This window comes from Giraffa tippelskirchi, chromosome 10 (assembly GCF_054371585.1).
Source record: "Giraffa tippelskirchi isolate mGirTip1 chromosome 10, T2T-mGirTip1v1.2.pri, whole genome shotgun sequence".
In the NCBI taxonomy this organism is placed as follows: domain Eukaryota; kingdom Metazoa; phylum Chordata; class Mammalia; order Artiodactyla; family Giraffidae; genus Giraffa; species Giraffa tippelskirchi.
The window spans coordinates 66,947,037-66,963,358 of record NC_137284.1 but is presented as its reverse complement, the minus strand read 5'-3'; the positions used below and the strand labels follow the sequence as shown (position 1 = coordinate 66,963,358).

At 37.2% G+C, this 16,322-nt stretch overlaps 1 protein-coding gene across 3 annotated transcripts in view; it reads left to right on the top strand.

Moving 5' to 3' along the window:
* The window catches only part of THSD7A (thrombospondin type 1 domain containing 7A), a 461,702-nt gene that overhangs the window by 271,243 nt on the left and 174,137 nt on the right, over window positions 1-16,322 (top strand). For all 3 annotated transcript variants that reach the window (XM_081535379.1, XM_081535377.1, XM_081535378.1), the window contains exons 5-6: window positions 12,315-12,470; window positions 13,785-13,997. In XM_081535379.1, the coding sequence (XP_081391505.1) occupies window positions 12,315-12,470; window positions 13,785-13,997 (369 nt within the window). The remainder of the gene's footprint in view (window positions 1-12,314; window positions 12,471-13,784; window positions 13,998-16,322) is intronic.

The window sequence follows — 16,322 nt, the reverse complement described above, 5'->3', positions numbered from 1 at the left end:
TGATAAAAAGTTTAAAATACACATTTGGTATATTTTTAGGCATTAGAACAACACTTATTTAGCTTTAAAAATTTTGTATTAAAAATAGATGAGAATCTAAAATGTTTCTTATTAATATACTGAGGACTCATTTTCCAGATGAATATCACTCCCAATTTCTTCTGTCACCCCCACAGCAGTAACTAAATAGACTGTTTAAAAAATATATTATGTCTTCTAGTCAAGCTATACTTCATATTATACACTTCCAGGAGTTTAGGGTAAAAAATGGGGGAATAACATGGCTTCTACTAATTGTCATATCATAGTATATAGCAAAATGGGTAAGGGCATGGTTGCTAAAGTCAGATACCAGCTGCCACTAATTAGCTGTGTGACCTTAGGCAAGTTACTTAATCTCTGTGTGCCTCAGTTTCCTCATCTTCAAACTCGGGGTTACTACAGTTGTACCTACTTCATGAGATTGCTGTGACGATTAAAAGAATTTATTTAGTGAATTCAGTGTAAGCATTTACTATTATTATTATTATCAGTGTAAGTACAGAACATCCCGTGTTAATAGTAATTTATTAATAATTGGATAGCCAGTTCTTGATACCTTGTAGAATGAAAATTTAGTTTCATTCCCAACTGATGTTGGAAGGTCACATTAATTTTCACTTATTGGCCACAAAGACTGATGTGGCATTATCTTGAAAGGCTCATTATAGTGTTATGATTTCCCTGGTGCCTCAGATGGTAAAGAATCCACCCTCAATGCAGGAGAACCATTTTCAGTCCTTGGGTTGGGAACATCCCCTGAAGAAGGGAATGGCTATCCACTCCAGTATTCTTGCCTGGAGAATTCCATGGACAGTGGAGCCTGGTGGGCTACAGGGATCACGAAGAGTTGGACATGACTGAGCAGCTGTCACTTTCACTGTTCTGATATATATACATAATATTAATAATCCCCACTAACTGTATTTTAATACATTATGGCCTATTTCAAATGTATTCGCCTGTGTGTGTGTATGTGTGTTTACTGAAACTTTCTCACTTATCCCTCCAAGATCACGTGGTGGTAGTTCTTAGAGTACACAATGAAGATCATGGAGCCAGACTGCCCGAATGTGGTTCTAACTCTACTGTTTCCTAGCTGTATGACTTTGGGAAAGTTACTTAACCTTTCCATACTCAGTTTCCCCATTTGGGAATAATTATCCACCACCACCACTCCAAAGGGAGATAACTGAAATACCTATCCCATGGGGTTTTGTGAAAATTATATGACTTACTATTTGGTAAGTACTTGGGGGACCATAACATTGCCTAGCACATTGTAAATGCCAGTAAGCATTTGTTATTAAATAACTCACATGCACTCCATCCACAGGTGGGACTCCTATTCTAAATTTGATGTTTGACATTCCTTGCTTTTTCTTATATATTTTACATGTCCACGCTTATCAGCCAGAGACCACCAGGAACACACTTGTGTTTGAACAAGTTGGATTCATTACTTTTTGCAGCAAGAGTGCACTCACACCTGGACAAAACCATGGGCATCTCCGTAGGAGTGTCAGAAAGCACTTATATTAGCATTTGGTCTTCAGTTAAGTAATTATTTTAGGGGAGTTTAAATAAGTGGACTTTGATATGGATTGAATGCTATAAGAAGGCAAGTGTGATTCTATAACCAGGTTTATCTTAAGAAACCTTACTGGGAAGTAGCAAAGACTAGAGGGAGACTAAAACTAATAGATAAAGAGGAAAACCTCACTCTTAATTAGGTGGGAGATGGAAATAGTTGATATTTTGGTGGTTCCTATGGTGACCTTGTTTTCACTTAGACAATGAAGTAGTCTTATTTTTTGTCTTACTCCATCAGAGCCTAGCTGAAAAGACCAAGCCAGTTCACAGACAATGGTGGCCACTCCCTCTTTTTCAGACACCTATTTATCTCCAAACATGATGATAAGGCTTGCTTTTTAAAACTCTATATGAATAGTATCATTTCATATATATTCTTCTTTGGTTTGCTTTCTTCACTCTGATACATTTGTTGCATTTCATCTTAGGGGTGATTGTACTATAGTTTTATTTGCACCTCTGTATAACGTTGTATTGACACCATAATTTAAAATCCATTCCCTTTTTGTTGGACACCTAAGTGTTATTCCTAGATATTTTCAGTTATAAACAATGCTGCAATGACAATTCTTGTAAATATTTCCTGAGGTAAATGATGTCTGATGACTTTTTCCAAGGTATATACCTGGGAGTAAGCCTGTCTTCAAACATTTGAGAAGAATATTCCAAGTTATTTTCCAAAATGTTGAAAACAACCTAGTTTTCGAGAAGCGGTGTTTAACTGTTCTGGCTGCTTCACATCTTCTTCAGCACTTGGTTTGTCAAACATATAAGTTTTTGGATAAACTAGTAGATATAAAATGTCATTTCAGATTTTATTTTTCTATTAACTCTTGTAATCTTTGACTTTTAGTGGTCTATATTCTTGTATTCATTTCTTCTATCTTATCTTACTCTCTTTGTTCCATTTTTTTCCGTTTCTTTGTTTCTTCTTTCTTGCCTTCCTTTAAATTTATTACAACAGTTTTGTTATTATGTTGTTTTCCTTGGTTTAGAGGTTATACATTCTTATCTTATTTATATAAAGAGATTACCTTAAAGAATTAAGGTCCAGACCCAAATGAATATAATCTATAATTAATACGCTAACCTTGCCAAGGGCTGTAAACTATCTTACCTCTGAGTACCTTTCACCAGCTTACATGTTATATAGTCTTGCATTTTAGTTCTATATTGCTATTTGTAACTGTCTGTATTAGGTTTCTATAACTACTATAACAAATTACCACAAACTGAATGTTTTATCTTCTAGTTCTGTACGTCAGAAGTCTGACATGGGTCTCACTTGGCTAAAATCAGGGCTTTGGTAGAGCCATATTCCTTTCTAGAGGCTCTAATGAAACATTTGCTTCCTTGCTCATTCGGGTTGTTGGCAGAATTCAGTTTTTTGCAGTTGAAGAACCAAGATCTCTGTTTCCTTGTTAATTGTTAATTGGGGACTGTCCCAGCTTCTAGAAACCCTATTCTTTAGCCTTTACCCCTTTCCTCCAAAGCCAGAAATGGCAAATCCTCTCATGCTTTGAATCTCCCCTCTTCCTTATCCCATCTCTCCTTTCTGACCAGCTGGGAAAGGTTCTCTGCTTTTCAGGACTCATGTGGTTAGATTAGGCTGATTTAGATAATCTAGTATACTTTCCTTATCTCAGGGCTTGAACCCTGAATCACATCTGTAAAGTCCTTTTTCCCATTAAGATAATGTATTCACAGATGCCAAGGATTAAGACATGTGATCTTTAGGAGACCACTGTTCTGCCTACCACACTCCCTGTTTAAACATCAATTATGCTTTTATAGTCAGTGTTTGCTCTTACTCATGTTTAATATTTTCTTTGGTCGCTGTTCCATCTGCCATCTTAGTCCCTGCTTTTCTGTTCACTTCCCTTTGTATGAGAAATAAACTCTTTAGAAATGTCCTTAATGATGGCCTGTTATAGTTAAACTCACATGTTCTGACTGAAAGTGCCTTCCTTTGTCCCTGGTAATTAAAGAACTCCAGATATGCAAGTTCTATGACCTGGGATCAGTAATGCCCCAAGGGAAAGGCCAGCTTTAGGATTCTGGTACCATATGGGATTTGTGCTCTGGATCTGGGGAATCATTTCAGGATTTTCCTTTCTTCTGATCCCAGTTATAAAGTTGAAAAGTTTTATTTTTAAAATAACATATAGGCTTCTGCTTCTAGGAAGATAGAAAAGATGTAATTTTTCCTAATTCTCTCACTAAATTAAAAAAAAAAAAAAAATCCTGTAGTAAACAGACCATAAGATGACTCTGAAAGATAGAGAAGGAGGCAGACAAGCTAGAGATTGTAAAACTCAAGAAATGATAAATGCTGAGTTCCCTTGGTTTTTCTTTTCCTCCCATGTCTCAGATTTGGAGTGAGAGAAAAAAACCACCCAGAAATGCCAGTGGGAGCAGATTTTGAAAGGATCTAACAGATACCTATTCAGGCAATGTTAGAATTTGCTTCCAACACCATATGAAAATTAAAATGTGTTCTCTATCTATAAAAAATTAAACATGTAAGAAGGAGAGACACTGGTTGGTAGAGTGGATTAAAAAATATGACCCAACTATACACATTCAACAAGAAACCTCAAATATAGCAACATCCCAGGTTGAGAGTAAAGAATGAAAAACAATAAATCATGAAAATATTATTCAAAGAAAAGCAGGAATGGGGTATATTACTATCAGACAAATTAGATGTCAAAGCAAAGAAAATTACTAGAAAACTACTGTAACTCACTGAATATGGAGCAGGAAACTTCTGTCCAGACAGAAGTAAAAGAAGGAACAAAGGGCAAGACAGTAGGACCAAAAGGAAACTGCAGACCAAAATCCCTCATAAATACAGATACAGACACCCATAGCAAAATATGAGCACATAGAATTCAGTTATACATTCTAAGAATCGAAGACTAGGACCAAGTACAGCTTACTCAGGGATACATGGCCAGTTCAGTATTAGAAAAATCAGTTCATATAATCCACCATATTAACAGGCTCATGAGCAAAAGACCACATGATAATGTCAGTCAGTGGAGAAAAAGCACTGAGCAAAATTCACCACCCATTCATCACAAAAACTCTCAGAAAAACAGGACTAGAGAGAAACATCCTCAACTTGGTAAAGATCATGTACAAAAACCTATATCTAATGTTATACTTAATGGCGGAAGACTGGATTCTTTCCCTGTAAGATTACGAACAGAGTGGATGTAAGCAGTCTTTGTAGCTACATCACTCTAATCTCTCTCTCCATTATGGCAGTTCCTTTTTTTCTGTGTGTCGTCACTTGGCCCTCTCATAAGGACATCAGTCATTGGGTTTAAGACTTACCTGAGTCCAGTAGGACCTCATTAGCTAATTATTGCAGTGACCCTATATCCAAATAAGGTCATGTTCTGAGCTTCTAAAAGACACGAATTTGAGGCAGGGTGGAGAGGGGAATACTATTCAACCCAGTACATGTACCCTATCTGTATCAATATTCTGGTTGTGGTATTATACTATAGTTTTGTGAGATCTAATGGGAGAAACTGGGTAAAGAATATATAGGATCTCTGTGAAATTACAATTTCATGTGAATCTATAGTTATCTCAGAATAAGACATTTAATTTGAAAAAATTACATATTCACTATTCTTAGGGATTATACAGAGAGTGTATTTTCACAATACCATATTGGCCTCATAACTGGAAACAGATGATTGAGTTTATCTCCTATAATGAATTTTTGTCTATTGTAATACTCTATACAAATACAAAATATTTCAGACCTACAAAAATTGCTTTATTAAGTCCAGAAAATAAAATTCTTTTATGACCTTGTGAAGCATACAGAGTACATATAATTAAAAACCCTTTAAGTCATATGAGAACAATAAAATATCTCCTTAATTTTCAAGAGATCAACAATAAGACTTAAAAAAATCTAATGTATCTTCTTTGGAACTTATACTGGAAGAACAGTTTCTTAATAATTTCTAATAAAATTATATAAGAATGATGACTGGGCCATGCTAAAAAATTCAGTTCTCAATGTTTGAGAATAAGGCATCGGCAATACATACTGTGTTATGTAATATAAAACTGTAAGAATTATATCTCACAGATTAAACTAGAACCTAAGAAGATCTTCTATGTCTGTTCTTTACTTCATTATTGAATCACATTGATTACAGATAAATGTTGGGCCATTGCAAAAAATAAAAACAAGACAGCTTTTGAAGAGTTCAGCTCATACCTGTGATTTACATTAATCAGCATATACTGTTTAAAGGCATAGAGTTCACTCTGCTGAACCTATGCTCTCACTACCCAAGCCTCCTCTTACTTTCCCTGATGGTTTCATCCTGGTTACCTCCACCGGTCAGTCTGTATACTGGGCATGGGGCTTGAAGCAGTAGCCCCAGTTTGCCACTTCTTTGTATAGGGAAGGTCTAAGACAGAACCCAATCAGTTAGATCAACAATTGTGTGATTCATATTTGTAAAACTGGCTGAATACATTTATTTACAGTATCTTTTTTAAATAAAAAAAAACTGAAAATGCTGTGGCCAAAACTTCCAAAACTATGTTGAATAGTAGTGGTGAGAGTGGGCACCCTTGCCTTGTTCCTGACATTAGAGGAAATGCTTCCAGTTTTTCACCATTGAGGATAATGTTTGCTTTGAGGATGGAAGTTTTGGCCACAGCAATCAGAGCAGAAAAAGAAATAAAAGGAATCCATTTTGGAAAAGAAGAAGTAAAACTCTCACTGTTTGCAGATGACATGATCCTCTACATAGAAAACCCTAAAGATTCTACCAGAAAATTACTAGAGCTAATCAATGAATATAGTAAAGTTGCAGGATATAAAATTAACACACAGAAATCCCTTGCATTCCTATACACTAACAATGAGAAAACAGAAAGAGAAATTAAGGAAACAATACCATTCACCATTGCAACGAAAAGAATAAAATATTTAAGAATATATCTACCTAAAGAAACAAAAGACTTATATATAGAAAACTATCAAACACTGATGAAAGAAATCAAAGAGGACACAAACAGATGGAGAAATATACCGTGTTCATGGATTGGAAGAATTAATATAGTGAAAATGAGTATACTACCCAAAGCAATCTATAGATTCAATGCAATCCCTATCAAGCTACCAACGGTATTTTTCACAGAACTAGAACAAATCATTTCACAATTTGTATGGAAATATAAAAAACCGTGAATAGCCAAAGCAATCTTGAGAAAGAAGAATGGAACTGGAGAAATCAACCTGCCTGACTTCAGGCTCTACTACAAAGCCACAGTCATCAAGACAGTATGGTACTGGCACAAGGACAAAAATATAGATCAATAGAACAAAATAGAAAGCCCAGAGATAAATCTACACACCTATGGACACCTTATCTTTGACAAAGGAGGCAAGAATATACAATGGAGAAAAGACAATCTCTTTAACAAGTGGTACTGGGAAAACTGATCAACCACTTGTAAAAGAATGAAACTAGAACACTTTCTAACACCATACACAAAAATAAACTCAAAATGGATTAAAGATCTAAACATAAGACCAGAAACTATAAAACTCCTAGAGGAAAATATACGCAAAACACTCTCCAACATAATTGACAGCAGGATCCTCTATGACCCACCTCCCAGAATATTGGAAATAAAAGCAAAAATAAACAAATGGGACCTAATTAAAATTAAAAGCTTTTGCACAACAAAGGAAACTATAAGCAAGGTGAAAAGACAGCCTTCAGAATGGGAAAAAATAATAGCAAACGAAGCAACAGACAAACAATTAATCTCAAAAATATACAAGCAACTCCTGCAGCTCAATTCTAGAAAAATAAAAGACCCAATCAAAAAATGGGCCAAAGAACTAAACAGACATTTCTCCAAAGAAGACATACAGATGGCTAACAAACACACGAATAGATGCTCAACATCACTCATTATTAGAGAAATGCAAGTCAGAACCACATGAGGTACCATTTCATGCCAGTCAGAATGGCTGCTATCCAAAAGTCTACCAAGTAATAAATGCTGGAGAGGGTGTGGAGAAAAGGGAACCCTCTTACACTGTTGGTGGGAATGCAAACTAGTACAGCCACTATGGAGAACAGTGTGGAGATTCCTTAAAAAACTGGGAATAGAACTGCCATATGAGCCAGCAATCCCACTGCTGGGCATACACACTGAGGAAACCAGAACTGAAAGTGACACGTGTACCCCAATGTTCATTGCAGCACTGTTTATAATAGCCAGGACATGGAAGCAACCTAGGTGTCCATCAGCAGACGAATGGATAAGGAAGCTATGGTACATATTCACAATGGAATATTACTCAGCCATTAAAAAGAATACATTTGAATCGGTTCCATTGAGATGGATGAAACTGGACCCCATTATACAGAGTAAAGTAAGCCAGAAAGAAAAACACCAATACAGTATACTAATGCATATATATAGAATTTGAAAGATGGTAATGATAACCCTATATGCGAGACAGAATAAGAGACACAGATGCATAGAACAGTCTTATGGACTCTGAGGGAGAAGGTGAGGGTGGGACGTTCTGGGAGAATAGCATTGAAACATGTATATTATCATATGTAAAACAGAACACCATTCCAGGTTCGATGCATGAGACAAATGCTCAGGTCTGGGACAATGGGATGACCCAGAGGGATGGGATGGGGAGGGACGTGGGAGGGGGGTTCAGAATGGGGAACACATGTAAACTCATGACTGATTCATGTCAATGTATGGCAAAAACTACTACAATATTGTAAAGTAATTAGCCCCCAACTAAAATAAATAAATTAAAAAAAAAAACTGAAAATGCCAAAAAAAAAAAAATCAGCATATACTGGATAAGAAAATCTACAGTGAAAATCACCAAAGGAATAGAATCATACACAAATACATATTCTCCCCCTGTGTTTATTTGATTAATGAAAGATAGAAAGTTATCTGTGAAATTGAGGCTTTTATCAACTGAAAAAATGCACAGTGTGAAAGTTGTGAGTTAAGTTTTATTTGGGGCAAAATGAGAACTATAGCCCTGGAGACAGCATTTTAGATAGCTCTGAGAAACCTCCAAAGAGGTAGGGGAGAAGGTCAGTATATGTATATGTCATTTTGATGAAGGGAATACATGCGATCAGGCACACATTTTTTGCAGAAGGTTGCTGCTAATCATAAGGAGCAGATGTCACTATAAAGGATTTTAGTGTTTTTCTAGATATGAGGAGATGCAAGAAGTGGGCTCATAAAATCTTCTGAAAATATCTATCTGAAAGCCTGTCCTGTTAGTTTTACCCAGAGCACAGAGTGCCTCCTTCTGGGTCTCCACACTGAACCCCTTTCAGAGTGTGTTGAAGGTCAGCTGTCATAGCAGCTTGTGTTTAATCCTTGAAGAGACAGATGGCAAGTGCCAATTTTTAGTTGGCACTGTTTTTCAAGAGGTGTATTTTCTCTGTGTTGAGTTGGCCAGCTTAGCAGAACATTGTTAAGCATATTTTGCTTCAAGCAATACTTCCTTCAGCCTTTATTCATAGTATTTCTTTCTTAATAGTTAAAGAATTGTGACTGATTATTCTTCTTTGTTTACTCAAAATACACCAAGTTAAAATTAAACTTTAGAAAAATGGCCAGGAATTAATGTTTTTATCTGTTTCCTTAATTTAAAAAAATGAAACAAAACCTTGTTTCCTCCTAAAGTTTTCAACTTTCTATATAAAATAAATTTCTTCAGGCTCTAATAGTTCCCATAATTGTATACTTTCCAACTCTAATTTCCAAAACTGTATAATAACACTGAAACATAAAGTTACTTTTAGTTCACTGAAAGTAAAACACAGAGACTTTTCAGGTAAGTATACATATAACCACTAATTTAAATCTGCCTGCAATGCAGGAGACCAGGATTCGATCCCTGAGTTAGGAAGATCCCCTGGAGAAGGGAATGGCCATCCACTCCAGTATTCTTGCCTGGAGAATCCCATAGACAGAGGAGCCTGGTGGGCTACAGTCCATGGGGTCACAAAGAGTCAGAGATGATTGAGCAACTAACACTTTCACTGAAAGATTCCACAAATGAAGGAATTATGTTAACTTGAAGTTATAGGAGTTTTTCTGTGTATTATAGACTTACGTTAGTCAAGGTTCTCTGGAGAAACAGAACCAATAGGTTGTATATAGGTACATTATAGGAATCGGCTCCCAGAATCCTGGGAAGAAGGCCACTGGTGTACTTTCTGGTTTCCCAGAACCAGGAATTCTGATGTCCAAGAGCAGAAGATAGATATCCCAGATGAGGAAGAGAAAAAAATGTACCTTCCTTCACTTTTTTGTTCTATTCAGGCCTCAGTAGATTGAATGATGCCCTACCCACAGTGGTGAGGAAAGTCTACTGATTCAAGTGCCAATCTCTTCCAGAAATGACCTCACAGACACACCCAGAAACTGTGCTTCAGCATCCCTTAGCCCAGGCAAGTTGCCACATGAAATCAACCATCCCAAGACTCTTATGCCTGTAAGAATATTAAAAACAAATCATTTTTATGTGAGATACATATTATTGGTGTCATTTTTTTTTTATATTCAGACAAATGAAGCATTTATTTATGTATTTTCTGTCATTACTGTGCCAAGTACTTTCACTGTTGGAAAGCAATCCAGTTAATCATTTTTGGCTTTGGCTAATATTACAATACAAATTAGTAGCAATTCTGATAAACGTAAGTGAGAATGCTCATGATGCTCATGTTAAGCAAGTTAGGGATACCCAGTCATTTATTTTCACTTCGGTTAGCGCGTTCGGCTGTTAACCGAAAGGGTGGTTCGAGCCCACCCAGGGACGGGGTTCGTGCTTTAGCGGAGAAGGCAATGGCACCCCACTCCAGTACTCTTGCCTGGAGAATCCCATGGACAGAGGAGCCTGGTAGGCTGCCGTCCATGGGGTCGCTAAGAGTCAGACACGACTGAGTGACTTCACTTTCACTTTTCCCTTTGATGCATTGGAGAAGGAAATGGCAACCCACTCCAGTATTCTTGCCTGGAGAATCCCAGGGACTGGGGAGCCTGGTGGGCTGCTGTCTATAGGGTCGCACAGAGTCGGACACGACTGGAGCGACTTAGCAGCAGTAGCAGCAGCATTGTGTATGGGAGGGGAGGAGGGAAGGGCTGTGACTGAGAGGGGAGGGAAATAAGTACTTCTTGGAGGAAAACTCTGTAGAATATTTTTCAGAACTGAAAACTATGGCAGAAAGAGGAGTTAATATACTAGCCTTTATGATTGTGTGTGTTTCTGTGTGTGGAAAGTTGAGGGATATGCAGGTACCTACAGTTTGCTTTAATGTTTAAATGACAAGTAGATATATTGAGTATTTTTATTTAAAAGTTGGAATATTATAGTTTAAATTATTTTATTTTCTCTATGAGCATCTATATGCAATCCCATGTGATTGGAATTTGATAGTCCTTTACATGGGCTTCCCTGCTGGCTCAGCTGGTAAAGAATTTGCTCACAATGCAGAAGACCTGGGTTCGATCCCTGGGTTGGGAAGGTCCCCTGGAGAAGAGAGCGGCTACTCACTCCAGTATTCTGGCCTGGAGAATTCCATGGACTGTATAGTCCATGGGGTCACAAAGAGTCAGACATGACTGAGTGATTTTCACTTCACTTTTACATAAAGAACGTAAGAGTTAGATCTCTTCTTATGTCGGGCTTTTTGTGATATGTGGATGGGCTTTTCAGAGTATCAGACTATAACAGAAGCTAGCTGTCATTAAAGGAAATGTGTGTCTAAGACATTTGCTTCTTTAAATTTTTATGACAGTAGTAAACTTGATTCTCTTCTGATGTCTTTATAGCTTCAAGTATCTTTCTCACTTAGTCATTTTTAACCAGAACTATGGACATCATCTGACCTTAACTGTCAAATGTATGTGTTGTACAAAATAGCCAAATTCCAATCATCAAAGGAAGAAAGAAGCACGGGCTAGCAGTATTTATCCACAGTTCATTGATCAACTCATGAACATACATGGACAATTATAAATTAGTCCCCTTAGCAATTCTGAGCTTTGGATCACATATGCAGATGGTATACTCTTGAAATTTCTGTAAAGTACCTGGTGAGTCTTGTAGTTGGAGACAGAGATGCCCCGTTTGGTCCTTCATCATATCCACCAGGTACCTTTCTGTGGGCCAAAAGGGAATGAAGATTATTGTGCCACAAGGCACTCAGTAGAGATTTTCCATAGACATTTATTTCCCTTCCTACTCTGTTCAGTCCTCTAAAGTAAATTCTACATTTTTAGAATCTGATTATAAAATTTTAGAGATAAAATTAGCCATAAGTATTGTTTTATTGGCTAGGAATATTAGACTCAGCATTATTAATTGCATGGCTAATTAGCGGTGAAGCCGGAGATTAAGCAATTGTAGGATTTCTAGCCCAGTTTCCTTTGACTACACTACATTGCTTCCTTTTCCCCCTTCTCCATCTCCTTTTGTTCTCAGGATGAAGCTGAGAAGCATTGAAGTAATGTCTTGGTGACACTTCTTTAAGCATTTTTCCTTCTTCATACACATAGAAGAATCATATTATTGACCAGTACTATGTTTAATTCTTAAGGGACCTCTCTTTGTTTCCAAACAGCCTCAAAACCAGTGGACTTGAAATCATGCACTGGCCCTGTCCCTAACACGACACAGCTGTGCCACATTCCCTGTCCTATTGAATGTGAGGTTTCACCTTGGACAGCTTGGGGACCTTGCACTTATGAAAACTGTAATGACCAGCAAGGCAAAAAAGGTATGTAATACAAAAATGACATGCTTAAAACTCCTATCAATGGAGTCAAACCGTGAATTATTAACAAACGCTGCTGCGTGTTCCTGTCATCATTTGTTGACAGTATTTTCTAGAATGGGTAAAGGGTATTGATCACAAAAGAAGTATAAACCCACTCTGGTGATGATACCCAAGATAAAAACTGCAGAATGTAGACAAGATGCTTATTATTTTAGACAACAGATGGAGAACATCTGAGGCAGTTGATGTGGTGGTTAAGATGAGCTCTGGTGTCGTCCTGACCTGAATTGGAAAACCTGTTCTGTCCTCTACTGTTTAGATAAGTTAATTAATGTAAGTCTTTATCCCCTCATCTGTAAAAGTGACGTAATCTGACCCAGCACCCATGTTTTCTTTAAAGATCCAACGGGATAAAACGTAAAGCATTTATTTCCTTGCCTGACCCATAGCTAGTACCTAATAAATAGAACTTATTATTTTAAGATAAACAAATCATGACTATTACCTTTATGATACAAATGTTATATCTGAAAGAAGTAGAATAAATGCAGTTGTTTCCCATGTGGTAGGCACGGTAGAGTGATTTTCACATGATCTAGTAATTGAAAACACTTTTCTATTTTGTTTCAAAATACTAGTGATTCTAGTATGTTCACTTAGTAATAGACAGACTTACTAATTTTGTCATACAGTGTCAGAAAAGGCAACACTTAATGTGCTGTTAAAGCACAGAGCACGTCTTTGAATACTCCTCATCAGAACCCAGATGGATTATATCCCTAATTCAAATTTCTGGGGAGTCTAAAATCAACTAAGGCTCAAAGAGACAATTTCCTGAGATCATCCCACTTCTCAGAGATTCCTTTTCAAATTTAACCACATAAGCCTGTTGAGGAATTCAAAGTAATACCACTTTTGCCTGGTCATGAATATTTCCGAATTGCTTGAGATTTTATGGTGTCTTTGGAGATTTTATTGTCTTTGAGCATTTTATAACTACAGACTTTCCAAGTTAACCAAAAGCAAAATCTCCTCTCTTTTTTTCTCTCTCTCCAGCTCTTTTCTTGCTTTATTTTTACTATAATAAGCTAACACCAAAAGTCCCTCTTTGGCCATTTGTTCATTCAGTTATTCATTTAATAAATTATTAATGAGCTCCTATTAAACTAGAGTTTGGGGATACACTAGTGAACAATGCACATATGAATTGTACCCTTTACCCTCATCCTGTTTTCACTTAGGGTTTCATTCAGCCTTCTGAAATAGTCAACCCATGATGGTAACAAAGAATATTTTCCTTCCCCAACAATTCAGGTTTCAAACTGAGGAAGCGGCGCATCACCAGTGAGCCCACTGGAGGCTCTGGAGCTGCTGGGAACTGCCCTCACTTACTGGAAGCCATTCCCTGTGAGGAGCCATCCTGCTATGACTGGAAAGCAGTGAGGCTCGGTGACTGTGAACCGGATAATGGCAGGGAGTGCGGTCCAGGCACGCAAGTTCAAGAGGTTGTGTGCATCAACAGTGATGGTAAGAAAGATTATCTATCCTCCTTTTATTTTATGGTTGTCTGTTTGACCCAGGAGAAATACTTCTCCTTATGTTAAAATATCATGTCTTCTCTCATCATAGCTGGTTCTGTTTACAAACACAGAAATAGCTGCCCCTTCCATCCTTCCTTCTTTCCTTCCTCTTTCTTCTCTTTGTCTCTTTCATTTTTTCTGATGGTGGCTGTGGAGACGGTCTTTAAAAAATCACAAGGTATTTTCTACTTTGAAAACAAGTAGCCATCATCAAGACAAGGTGTAACATTGACAAATTTAGAACTAACAATGAAAAGGAACATTTTTCTAGGATTTTTTAATTTGCCATAGAAAGTAATATGTAAATAAAGAAGAGTTGTTAGCTTTGGTTGACTTGATTTCAGAAGCCTTCATCTCCCACCCTGATACTGTGTCTTAGTAATGATTACCAAACCATGAGGCCTATTACAGCCTAGAGTTCCTCCTGAATCAATCTCCTGAACTCTAGGACTCTCCCTTCCAGGAATGTCATAGAGCCCCCCGGGTAGGGATTTTCCACAAAGTTTTCTTCTTGAATCATAGGAATTACCCTGGATTTTTATGACTGATTTTTGTTTGATAAAATATAGTCTTGCTCTTAGCCTTGACTTAATATTTTTGCATCCTGTCCAAGCGTGATGCTACTGTTTCAGGGAGATTCCTCCTGACTCTTTAGCAATCCCTGAATTACACTTAGGAAACACAGAACTCTCCCAGACGTAGTATAAACCTCTGGCTAAAATAGTCTCTAAGGTACCTTCCAACTCTGGAATCCTATGACTCTGCACATCAGAGCAGCGTGAGCACCACGCCCCAGGGCCCCATGGTTGACAGTTGCTGCTGTTTACAGCATACGCAGAAACACTCTGGTGCCCCCACAGGGCCACTGGAACATCTGGTAACCATCATGATTCCTTCTATCCTATTTTCTTCCAGCAAACAGAATCTTTTCCTCCTGTGACTCAATCACTGCTCAGTAGAGAAAGATACTCTCTGGGGTAAGAGACTGACAAACACTGCCAGTACTGAGAAATGAGCCTTTCAACTTTGGAACATGCAATGTTTTCTTTGTCTGGTGTCTCAGGTAGTCGTGCAGGACCATATCAGGTAAATCTGAACCAGCACTGGAGGCTGGAAGGTGAATGTGAAGAAGGGGATTAGAGCTCCAGATACTTGACAGTGAATGTTGCTCTTTTCTCTGTAGATATAATTAGTTATGATACATCCTCTCTTTAGCTTGTACCCAGTTCTACTCTAAAGGGAAGGAAAAGAGGATTAACATCTAGGAGAAAGGACGCAAATGGAACACATCCTACTGTGTTTATATATCCACTTCAAATCCTAATTTGAATTAAATGACACTACATTTCCATGTGAGTTGCTGGAAAAGCAGTAAGGGTCATATTTATTTTAGCATCATTAGTAACTCCCTTAATGATACTGCTTCTTGATTCCTTTTCCTCAATTTAAATAATTTTTCTTAACCTCCTAGAGACCTAGAGAGAAACTGAGATCCCAAGTATTATTAAAAGTATATTTGTGTGGGCTAGGATGAAAACAGCTCTAAGATGAAAAGTTAACTGTGCATGGAACTTCCAGATAAATGTTATAAAATGAACAATCAGATCTTACATATTGCAGTGGTCTTCCTGGATGTTTGTACAAATTGAATGCATTTGAAATATACTAGAGGAGCTGACTGTTTTAAAAACATTAGTGATAAATTTTGTCAGGTAAAAAATGTTTTGTAGGACAATCGCTTCCTAAATTTTCTTATGGAACGTTGAGGCAAGCAGACAAATGAGTTAGCTATGTCTAGTTACGTTGAAAAGTAATGTATGTCATAATATAAAATATGAGTTGATAACTCAGTATAATAAGCAGATTTCACTTTGTCCACTAAAGACAATGAATTTTAAAAAGTAAGAAATGTGTTATTGAAATTCAGTCTGTTATTATTGTTCTTTAGCAGGACATCTCCTCTGTCATTATGTTTTACTCCCTGACATATATTAACTGTAGTGCAACTCAATACTTTAGCTGGCTCAACTACAGAAATGTATAAAATCAAGAGAATCTTTTATTATAAATCCTAGAGCTGTTCAAATTTATATATACCTGAAACATAATTGCACTGCTAGAATCACCATAAAAGCTGGGGACCTGTAAGTACTATACGAGTGTTATCATGTGGTCACCTGGTAAAGTGTTTAGCAGCTGCACCGAATGTCATTTTGTAATTAAATCGAGCCCAGGGAATTAAAGTTGATTAGTTGTACAGACTGTACCTCTA